This window comes from Taurulus bubalis (assembly GCF_910589615.1).
Source record: "Taurulus bubalis genome assembly, chromosome: 16".
Taxonomy (NCBI): domain Eukaryota; kingdom Metazoa; phylum Chordata; class Actinopteri; order Perciformes; family Cottidae; genus Taurulus; species Taurulus bubalis.
In genome coordinates, this window is record NC_136604.1 from 15,106,314 (window position 1) to 15,118,285 (window position 11,972).

Sequence of the window (11,972 nt, forward strand, 5' to 3'; positions counted from 1 at the left end):
CAACCAAATACTTACCGCATGCGGTGTAGCAGCAGAGAGCAGGGCCATATATCAGTAATTATGCTCATGTTATGTTATATTTGTAAGTGTTTGGACATATGCAATGCATGGGAACAGTCTTGTGTAACTTGTCATTCACCAGTAATGGAGGTAGTGCCTGTCTTTAATATAAAGTAAGTCATACTTTAGTAGATGTCAGCCAACCTTTAGCCCATTTATATTTGGGCAATAGTATCTTCTGCTTTCCGTCCTTTTACTCAAGAAGCATGTTTCCTCTGCTTCCTTGTGGCTGGCTTAGCTAGGACACACAATGCTTGAAAAAAAAAGATTCTAAAAACTAATATTCACAGACAAACATATTTGACATCAGTCTACTACTTCACATTGCTTGTAGCAGTGCAAATCACTCATTTCAGCCCATAAACAGTAAATGCAAACACATGCAAAAGGGGTATATTACCTTGCAACTTTCAAGAAGTTCAAATGTGTTTCCACAAATGTTTGCTATTGTGTGGCATCCCATCATACTCCCCTTGACTCCCTGATTTCTCCAATCGAAGAAAACAATTATAATGTTGAGCATAATAACAAATATGGACCTCTTTTCTGTTCTATTTCTTCCTCCAGTTATTTTTGTGTGACGTCTGACGCCTGAGATGCTGCTGACCATGCTGTTGGCTCCTGCCTGTGTGCTGCTGATGCTGGGAGCGCGTGCTCTTGCTGGAGGCTATCCCCCCGTGGCCCACATGAAGTACATGCAGCCCATGATGAAAGGGCCTATTGGACCCCCGTTCAGAGAAGGCAAGGGACATTACGTTGGTGAGTAATTCATGGGATTCTATGTGTCTCTTTTACGTCAATGTCTCACTCTGCTCTACATAAACTGTTTGCTTTGAACTCTGCCAGCTGATAGGGCCACTCACATTTCCGCAACAGTCCATTGGGGGCATTTGAAACTGATTCAGGATGATTTAACCCTATATTAAGTGTACACAATAGCCAAACTATAGTTAAGTCTTGATGTTTCAGTTATTTCAAATTGAATAGTTCCCGACTCAAAGTTATTTCCTGCAGACAGTATATAAGTTACTTTTTTTTCCAACTATCTGAACCAGTCAGCACTGGTGTGGATCATATGCAAGTCCTAAAGAACAGAGATATAACAGCGTGCTAGGAACAAAAGTAGGCTCCAACATTGCAGTTAAATCTGTGACTGATGTTGAGACCGTCCCAGGACAGACTTGTGCACTAAAGCCACTGGTTTAGTGACTCTCTTCAGGCAGTTAAAGGACTCACTGAAGTGTGTGTCTCGTTGCCCTGCGGGTCCGACAGCATTTGGCAGCTTCTCAGTAGGGGCCTAATGGAGGCCTGATTGCCCACTGTTTGCTGAGCTCCACTTGGCCAGTTGTTCTTCCTGCCATCTGGATGCTGTTACCCCACTGTTTATCAAATATTCTTCAGCTGTGTGATGAAGGAGAGAGTGTGAAGGATGTAAAAATAGATTGTATAAAAGGCTCAGGCAAGGGGAACTGGGACGGGGAGTGGGGTGATAATCATCCTGAAAAAATGTTCCTTGCTGTCATTGCTATCATTATCAAATTTGACTCAAACTACCAATACATGCTCTGGATCAGATGAGACGCACCATGTGTGAACAGAGGCCCCTTTCTTCAAAGAAAAGTTCAAAGTGAACGACGGGCACATTTTCATTTCAGTGCCATAATATGACGTTGGACAAAGACAGACTCCAGAAGTTGGATTCAGAGCAATTTTACTGTTCGTGTGTTCAGTTAAATCCCTCACAGAGACATCAAAGATTTGCAAAGAGAAGTTATGCATTCTATAAATGGGATTTCAAAGTGTGCTAGAAACAAGATTACGATTTGGAGGAGTGAAACTAATGCGCCATGTGGCTCACATGAATACAATGCCTTTACTGCCACCCAGTGGTCACATGTCCACATTGCATCACCACTGAAATAATTCATCAATTATTCAGTTCAGTTGATCTTTATGAACATATCTTTATTAAAAGTCCATTATAAAAACCCAAACAAGAATACATACATAGGATATTTAGATTGAATGTATCAGATATAGAATTATAATTTGTAATATCATAACTAAACTTAGTATATGAGTGTAGTAACTCAAAGAATATTTGCTATCGACCAGTGGAAGACTAGATGTTCAGGGAAAAATAAATACTAACATAAAAAAAAACTTGTCAAATAAAAAGCAATACATTCTTGTAAGAAGAAGGTTCCCAGTCATGTATAAAGGTTTTCTTGTGCAATCACAAGCGATTATGAGCTGTGGGTTATGTATCAATCTTAGCGGGGCCGGAGTCAGTATTGCCCTCAGGCTCCCGAAGGTTTGCTCTTACAAAAGCAGAGTTCAATCAATTCTGTGACTTTCTGTCAGTTTAAATGTATTTGAAAGCACAACTTAATCGCAACAAGTAATGACGAAGCCATTATATCCTCTCAAGTGTGAAGCATCTTATTTCCTCTCTCGTGGTGATTTATTAAGGCATAAACAAACAAAGCTGAGACCAGAGTGCTCATTACATACCTGAGCACTAGTGAAGATGCCAGCCGAAACATCACAATGTTTCGGCTGGCATCCTCACTGATACAGACAAACTTCTAGTCTAAATGTATTATAGGAACAATTTATTGTGAGGAGGATACAAAAGTGATTACATCTGAAATTTTACAAAAACTGTACAGTCTGGTAAATAGATCAAAGTTAAACCTGGAAGTCAGACAGTAATCAAAATCATCACATTTACCCACAGATTGGCTGTTAATGTCAACACATTAAAATGAAACACTTACAGTGTAAATGGCATCATACAGAATAGGAACAATGAACACAACCGCAAAAATATAACCTTCATTGTTAAAATTGGTATTTTGCTTTAAGTTGATTGCACCCATTTGGCTGACATATGGTCACTTCTTAGAAAATATTTCTCAGCCTTCAAAACTACACGAGGCAGGCTTATCACATACCGAACATAATAATGTGCACACGCATATCTAGACTCATACAGTACTATAACCCATGTGCTGTTTAGTGTACTAAGCTTTTTTTTATATATATATATATATATATATATATATATATAATTGTTTTAAAAGGCTGCATTCTCATTAAGTGCCAGCAGGGGGAGGTAGTGGTCTGTGGTTACATTAGGGGAAATAATGGGATTTCCAACTTTCATTTCCCTGCAAGCTTATTACAAGGCAGAAAAAAACATTTGTTTTCACCTGTCATTTATTGCTGTTGGTGTATTGACATATCCCAGGTTTGAGAGGACGTGCCACATAACACTGTTTTTGGATATGGTTAGAAAATAGGGATAAATTATTTTTCCACAACTGAATCTTTGCTTTCCATTAGGGTAGGCTGACTGAAGCCGTGGTCACTTCTTTAATTCACTGCAAGATTGTCTGACAGAGATCCAAACAGACATTTCAAAATGTGGATACTTGTCATTTGTGCTTTCTTATAAAAATAATACAAGGTGAGCTGCCTTCTGGTCATGGGGCCAACAGTGTTGTTGAAATAAGCAACAGCAAACCTGCGGACATTTTTTGATTGCAGACCAGACCTGTGTTTCTGCTCTGTGTGGTATTGCTGTGTTCTGCTTCCCTCATAATGAGACAGTCTCTGACATGTGGCATATATACACTTCTCAGTCTAGTTTCTGCTTTGTTATACAATCCAAAAATTTGCATTTTACAGACACTCTAAAACCCAAGTCACTCAGGTGTAAAACAGAAAAGTGAATTCCTGTCTAATGGTATGATTACATGGATTCTTATATGGATTGGAGACCCGTCCAGACTATAGCCTGCCTTCTGCTCATTCTGACCTTTGATTCATGACAATGAACAAGCAGTTAAGACAAATAATTAATTAAGGACCTGAATAGTCAGAAGGCTTACCATGCCTTTGATGCATGGAAAAAGGTCATCAAATGACACAATTATATTAAAGTGATTTCAGAAGACTCTTTCCAGCATGACTGAGATTTTATTTTTAATTTGATGCCAGATGTTTCATCTCTGTAGCTACTTAATTCATGATTAATTCGTCTGCCTTCAATTGTTGTGTTCACTTGACAGTGGACAATGTACTCAATCCCCAGTTGCATTTTTCACATCTTCTCTCTTCAGTGCCTTTGCAGCTGCATTTATTCTCTCCATATTGACTATGATATTTCAAAACTTCAGCGGCTAATCAAAAAACTATAGATATCAATAACAACAAAATATATTTTTAGAATAGGTTCATTGGCTCTTGCTTGCTGCAACAGTCTGGATCACTCTGCTTAACTCTGGGCACACGTTAAAGGATTGAGGTTTTTCTACAACATATGTAGGATTGATTCATTGACTTTTTTTATTTTGTTATTCTTTTAAAAGTCTGACACCCTTACCGCTAAGTAGAAACCGATACTTTTAAAACGATACCGGTGCCTAAACGGTGCCTAAACCGATACTTTTTTATTGCCAAGGCAATTTTTTTTCTTCAAATTTAACAATATTATGAACTGTTTAAAGTATACTATAGATATAAATAAATAAGTACATACAAAACACTTGACTTCAAACTACAGCTTCAAACCTTTTAACTTCAAACTATAAACAATATATATATATATATATATATATATATATATATATATATATATATATATATATATATATATATATATATATATACATATATATATATATATATATATACATTTTACAGTTATATAATATATATATTAAAAAAAAAGAACAGACACAAGCATCAGGTGGCCTGATGGGACTGTGTCCAACAGAACTCAGAAACCGTTGGATTCTACAAACTGCTGCTTTACTGGACTACACGTCATCATTAATATCAACTGGAGAGATTTGTTCCAGCAAGCCGAGGACGGACGTTCAAAAGCTCGTGCTCGTGTCTGCAGCAATCTCTGTGTGCGCGCGCTGTGTGTGTGAGCGCTGGAAGCCCCGCCCCCTCGAGCCCCGCTCTGCATGCAGGCGGACAGAGAGCAGAGCAGCGAGTGCGCTCTGATCCGCGTTATTTTAATAATCGTTTTAGCGTGCGGGCACCGCGCTACCTTTTTAGTATCTATATACCGTGCAACTTTACAGAGTAGTGTAAAAAAAAAGTATTTTAATCGGCTCAGGCACCGGAAGGAAGCACCGAAATCTTAGTTGCTTTTCGGTTCTCGGTACCCAACCCTACCGCTAAGTGGCAGGGATGTGTAAAGTCCAGTGTTTCAAGTATCTTTCCTTCTTAAATGACAATGAATCAGTGTTTCGGTCTGAGTAAAAAACAGGTTTGAATTTACCTCTAATGGTGAAGCAGCTGGTTGATGCAGTTGACTGAAGTGGAGATAGGAATTGCAGCCTTGAGAGTTTTTTTTTATATTGCTTTGACCTGCAGTAATTTAGGAGAATGGTTTTGGTTTCCATCAAAATGCATTCAGACACTACACAGCTGTGGCTCAGGTGGTACAGCTGGTCATCCTTTTATCCCTGTCACTTTACAGTAGCCCATTGCTCCTAATGTTGAAGATGGGACATGTTTTTTTTTTTTTTTACACATATGTGTACACTTTATGTAGCATGTTACACACTGTCTGATCAGTTTTTTTACACCTTATTTGTTTTTAAATACATGATCATGCCAACAATATTATCTTCTCTTTTTACAGATATGCCACCCATGATGGAAGTCAAGGGGGAACCAGGTCTCCAAGGCAAACCTGGACCTAGAGGCCCCTCTGGGCCAGAAGGAATTCCAGGCAAACCTGGACTGGGCAAGCCGGGTCTCAATGGCCAGCCAGGCTCTCAAGGACCTCCTGGTTTTCCAGGAATTGGTAAGCCTGGACTTCCAGGGCTCCCAGGAAAGATTGGACCAAAGGGAATACCTGGGTTTAATGGCGAGGTTGGCCCTCGTGGTGAACCAGGTTCCAGAGGTCCTCCAGGGCAGCCCGGCCTCCCTGGTCCAGCTGGCTTGTCTCTAAATGGAAAACCTGGACTTCCAGGCATGAGAGGCCCCTCTGGGTCTCGGGGTGAACCAGGAGCAAAGGGTCTTTCTGGCCCAGCAGGTGAACGTGGGTTAAGGGGCGAGAATGGAAATGGAAAGCCAGGGCCTTCAGGTATAAGGGGTCCTCCTGGGCTGAAAGGCACTTCAGGGCCTCCTGGTCTTCCAGGTATAGGCAAACCAGGCCTAAAAGGTTTGTCTGGACTGCCTGGGCTTAAAGGTGATCAAGGACTCCCGGGAGAACAAGGAGAACCAGGAGAGGCTGGGGCTCCAGGTCTACAAGGTCTGCCAGGACCAGTTGGGTTTGGGAAGCCTGGGCAAGACGGCCTACCTGGAGGACTGGGTTCACAAGGACCAAAAGGTGAGGCAGGGCTCAGGGGTTCTCCTGGATTTCCTGGCACTCCTGGTTATGGAAAACCTGGTCTGAGTGGGCCTAAGGGAGACAAGGGCTATGGTGGGTTGCCTGGTCTCCCAGGGGACAAAGGAGAGCAAGGAATGCTCGGCCCAATTGGGGGAACAGGCCTTGATGGACAATCAGGACCACCAGGACTTCAAGGCCCAATGGGACTCCCTGGAAAACATGGAATGCTAGGACAGAAGGGAGAGCTGGGACCCCAAGGCCCTCCAGGACTTCCTGGCCTAAGAGGTGACCAAGGCCCCACTGGATCCTTTGGAAAACCTGGCATCCCTGGGGAGAAAGGCATTCCTGGACCTCACGGTCCTTTTGGAAAACCTGGACCCAAAGGGGACGGAGGGCAAATCGGTCTACCTGGAAATCCAGGGCTGACGGGTGTTTCAGGGCCTAAAGGTGAGGCAGGGTTTATAGGAACTCCAGGACCCAGGGGCCAGTCGGGAATTCCTGGCCTACAGGGTCCCATGGGTCCCATGGGGCCACAGGGTGGCCCTGGCCATAAGGGTGAATCCGGACTTCCAGGGCCTCCTGGACTGGGTAAGTTTGGAGAGAAGGGAACCATAGGTCCCCAGGGTCCTCCAGGGAAACCAGGCCCTGCTGGGCTTAATGGTAACCACGGCGCTCCTGGTCCTCCAGGGGCCCCTGGTCCTCCAGGAAATGGCCAAACAGTTGTTGCAGGGCCAACAGATTCACAGTTGGAAGGGGATGAAGTACCAGGGGACAGGAAAGGGCCTGCATACAGTCAAGTCCCACTCTCTGCCTCTGTGGCACCAGCCTTCACAGCCATCCTCAGCACACCGTTCCCTCCCTCTGCCATGCCAATCAAATTTGACAGAACCCTGTACAACGGGCAAAATGCCTACAGCCCTGCTACTGGCATGTTCACTGCTCCTTTATCTGGTGTCTACTACTTTGCATACCACATGCATGTAAAGGGAACAAGCCTGTGGGTGGCACTGTACAAGAACAATGTGCCAGCTACTTACACCTATGATGAGTACAAGAAAGGCTACATGGACCAGGCGTCTGGTAGTGCTGTCCTAGAGCTGAAGGAGGGCGACCAGGTATGGGTCCAGATGCCCTCGGATCAGGCAAATGGCCTCTATTCTACCGAATACATTCACTCCTCCTTCTCAGGATTTCTTCTCTGTCCCACATAACCCTGTCCTTTCATTCATGTTCCTGTATTGGCACCTCAGAGCAGCCCTAAACCTAAAATACCTACAGTCATTACAGCAACACAAAACCCATAGGATTCTCAATGTTATTGCCATCATCTTTACCTGTCTTACCGTCAGCAATATCAGCGAGAGAAAAAAAAACTTTGTGAATGAAATATGGAAAGTTTTAAAAAGCAGGGGAAGGAGTTTCATACTGTGTTCTTTGTTTCATTGTCCTTCAAATGTGTGTTTTGTGTTGTATTTCATGATGGTGTTTTTTAGCTTATATTATTTTAATTATTATATTGTCATAATTTTATTGTTATTATTTGGTCCTTGTCATCATTGTTGTTGTTGTTTATCGGATTCAGACTATTAAGTGCCTTACTTTGTAATGTGCTAGTGACAGACCTTCCCATGTGACTGCACATCCTGCCCACAAGCTCTGACATCACCAGACCCTGGGGGGTGATTGGTTCCTCTGGCTGCAGTCACATCCTCCTTGTGTTCATATTTAAACCGTGAATGGCAATACTGACATAAAGAGCAACGATACAACATAGAAAATATAGAAAGACAATGGCAAAACAAGACATTTTGTGCTGAAATACTATACTTTTCACGTTTATTTTGTTTTACCTTTTTGGTACTCTAAACAATTGCTACGTTAAAATTATTAATGGGATTAAATCTTTGTTTTAAGAGTGAGATATATATTTTGACAATTAGTTGGCATCTGTAGGGTGCCTTTTTCTCTGCTTCTTTCTGAATTTAGTTGGCGACCATTTAAGATGACCTTTATCTTTTTTTTATAATTTATTGAACTGTCCAGAAATGCAATCCAAGAAATACAATCCAAGAGTAAATATGACCACACAGTATTCGACTTTAGTAAATAAACTGCTCCGTTAAAGTGAACAACGCAAACATTATGCTTTTTTTCTTTCAGGAAAAATTCATTAAGGATTATATGTATGCATACAGTCAATGTTTACATGCCATAGAATAGATACTCAGAGCAACCGCAAAATGGATGGTTAGGACACAACTCAAGCTGGATTAATGGCCCGTTTCCTTGTATTGATCCTGTTTTCACATTTGCACTGCAAATCCCATGACGGTGTCGCAGGCATCCTCTTCAGATGCTCTAACCATGACATCACTGCGTTCTAATGGTATACCCATTTATAAATGTAGTATCACATTACATTCAAAGTGATCGATCTCTGTTGCCATACTATGAAAGCCTCATTTCTGACCACGTTCTGTAAAATCTGGGATGCAAATGGTTGACAAACAAAATACATCCACTTCTTCCTTCAATGCCAGTTTCTATGCAACTTGTTGTTGCTGGGCAAATGAGAACAATTCTGAATCATTCGTGACTCAAATTGTTTCTAATAATTCCCAGACCAATGTGTCTAAAATAGCTGAATTATTGTTTTGCTTCGTGGATCATATGTGGCTACAAGGACAATATGTCTCTCAGAACAGAATAATGATGAATAATGTCAAAAATATACAGCCGGAAATGAGAATCAATCTGCATTCACTCCATGAATAAGTAAAGGGACTGCCTGAGGCCCACAGGTTGTGAAATACAGGTTGTGTAACATTTAACAACCCCCTGCCAGATTTCTGGGAGAGGTGGAGGGCCAGAGGTGAGAGCGGTGTATTTACTCATTTCTGTTGGATGAGGCATTAAGGATACATGCTGTGTGTGTATGCGTGCGCTTGTATGTTCTGGTAAATATACCCTTCTGTCTGTTACTATGTCAACATACGTGTGTGTGTGTGTGTGTGTGTGTGTGTGTGTGTGTGTGTGTGTGTGTGTGTGTGTGTGTGTGTGTGTGTGTGTGTGTGTGTGTGTGTGTGTGTGTAGTTCACAGTGTCCCCCTGGCAGGTCATGAACACTTCAGCGAGGATAATCACAAACTTGAATGGAGTTACAAACCCTGAGGATGAAATTACAGTCCTGTTAATGTTCCACATGTATTCTGACTCCAAAATCTCTCAGCCTGCTTTGGGCTTTTAAGAAAAATCCACACACTGCAAAAGCAAGGGAACATGTTATAAAATGGGTGAAGGTAATGAGTAGATTATGTGAGGTGACATCAACATAATGAAGACAACATTTATGAAACATAAATTACTGGTCGACACTGAACACTTTTGACTATTTTGCATATTGGTCCAATGAGTGGTATTCTGGTGTGCAACATTTGTTGGGTTGTACCAAGTCATGAACAGAAAAACGAAAGTGTGCAAACATCTTTTATCATGGCTGCAGTTACAGAAGAGAGGACGTTTGGGTTACATTGAGAAAAGTAGCTTACATTACCGACCGATTACCGTTACTTTACTTATGCCGCCCAAGCGCTATCATTACACTGAATTTAGGACTACCTTGCAAACCTAATGTACAGGAGGAGTGGGCCAAATATTGAGCTTTGCAATCAGAATAAATGTTGTATAGAATGTTTCTATAAATCATCTACCATGCTGTGTCACTATATATAAACAGTAACTCTTCTGGGAAAGCAGTGCTAGGATAAGGTTGATCAGTATTTTAAGTCTATGTAATGCAAACAGTGCACTTGCTCTTGCCCTTTCCTTCTCATTACATAAAAAAAAAACTAGAACTGCTACGTATCATTATTGTCATGTGAGTCTACAAGACTGCTCGTTATGTACTGTATGTTGCCTTTTTTTGTCGCCTTCTATTTTTGGACATATGAAATGGTGATGTGAGTTACATGTGGCTATAACTCTCTGTCCTTGTGTCTTGCTTGCAGAGTTTGCCCTGTGTGCAAATCAGTCGACGAGTGTCAGTAAGATCCATGTACCATCTCGATCACAAGTTGCTTTGAAGTGTTTTCTGTTTTTCTTTAAAAAAACAACACTTTCTTTTTTTTAAGCCTCGCTTCGGTTCTTAAGGGATATTTGTTTGTTTGAGTTTCAGTAAATACAAACGGCCATTCCCATTTGCACATGAAATTAATGAAGATGTATTTATACATTTATGATAATTTAATAGGGATGCCAAAACCGACCACCGAAGCCTAGAACGTATAAATGGTATTTAACAGCATTGATGAGTTAAAAGCATTTACGACATGTAGTTAGCATTCTAGAGTTGTTTGTGAAGGATTATTTGTTGACTTTTATTTTCTATTTGAGTAATGTACAATGTATCAACTTAAAATATTTTTGTCATACAAGGCTATTGCGTGCACTCTCTGCAATAGAATTTGGGTATAAAATGCACTCTTTTTGATCAAAAATGTTTGTCTGCTTATACAAAATCTACAGTACTTGATTGTATTGATATCACATCAATAAAAATCTTCTTGTATATTGGTGTCAGGCCCCCTCTTTCTGTCCATTGTATTTGTATTTGTACATGTTAGTAGCCCTTGAGGTTGTAGGAAGTGATTTTCATTCACATCTACATCTGGTGTAGACATCTGCTACAGGTAAAGGAATGAACACTAGAGGGAGATATACAATATAGTAAAAACAGCATTGCAGGCCATGGCAAATCCTTGTTGATCTACTAGTAAGATCAGAGCTGCATTGATAGGCTTTTGTTGGTCAGTTGAGATTACTTGGATGACGATTGTCACTTATTTGGAATGCTTATTCATTGCAGACAAATGTGGAACACAAAAATACTCCACTTAAATTGAACAGAGGCCTATTATAAACAAAAGCAATATTTGTGACAATTTTCCCTATTTGAAGATGCCATCTAAAGAGAAACACACTCAAAGCAGCAAATCATCTTCAGGAACAGAAGGACACCTGTCTAACCTTACTGTGCTTATGCCATTGGTATCCAGCTAAAAACATGGTCTCAACATAGATATTTATATTTTAGATATATACAGGCATGTATGTACACACAAACACATTATACAATTCATGAAATTGAGGTTGCAAAACAACCCATGAACACAGCCATAATTGTGCGGTTATTTTCTGGAACTGTCGTCACTATGTTGAGCTCTCGTCGTCCACCCGGATTCTTCTTACGTCGAACTGACGCCAGACCTTCGTGCTGCATTCGAGAACTAGTAGTAAACTCGTACATCTTTTTCCGTACGTGAGATTACGACCAGATGTGCATACACGTGCTCTCGTAGAGATAACTTCGTAATAGATTTTGCTTTCATTTACCTATTTGGTATATTGACTAAATTTAGTGACACATTTTGCTACAACAGGGATGCACAAGAGAGATGCGCACATCAAACAAATTGTATGCAAATGTCTCCGAGTGGGCACTTGAGAACGATTTCTCTTCATGCTGCTCTCCACAGGAATACAACAAATGTCATTTC

At 40.9% G+C, this 11,972-nt stretch overlaps 1 protein-coding gene across 1 annotated transcript; it reads left to right on the forward strand.

The window, feature by feature from the left end:
* Positions 1-656: 656 nt before the first annotated feature.
* On the forward strand, positions 657-7,629 carry col8a2 (collagen, type VIII, alpha 2; the record flags this gene model as incomplete). Its single annotated transcript, XM_079231526.1, has 2 exons — positions 657-819; positions 5,726-7,629. 2 exons carry the CDS (start codon positions 657-659, stop codon positions 7,627-7,629), a joined length of 2,067 nt encoding a protein of 688 aa, XP_079087652.1.
* Positions 7,630-11,972: the final 4,343 nt, after the last annotated feature.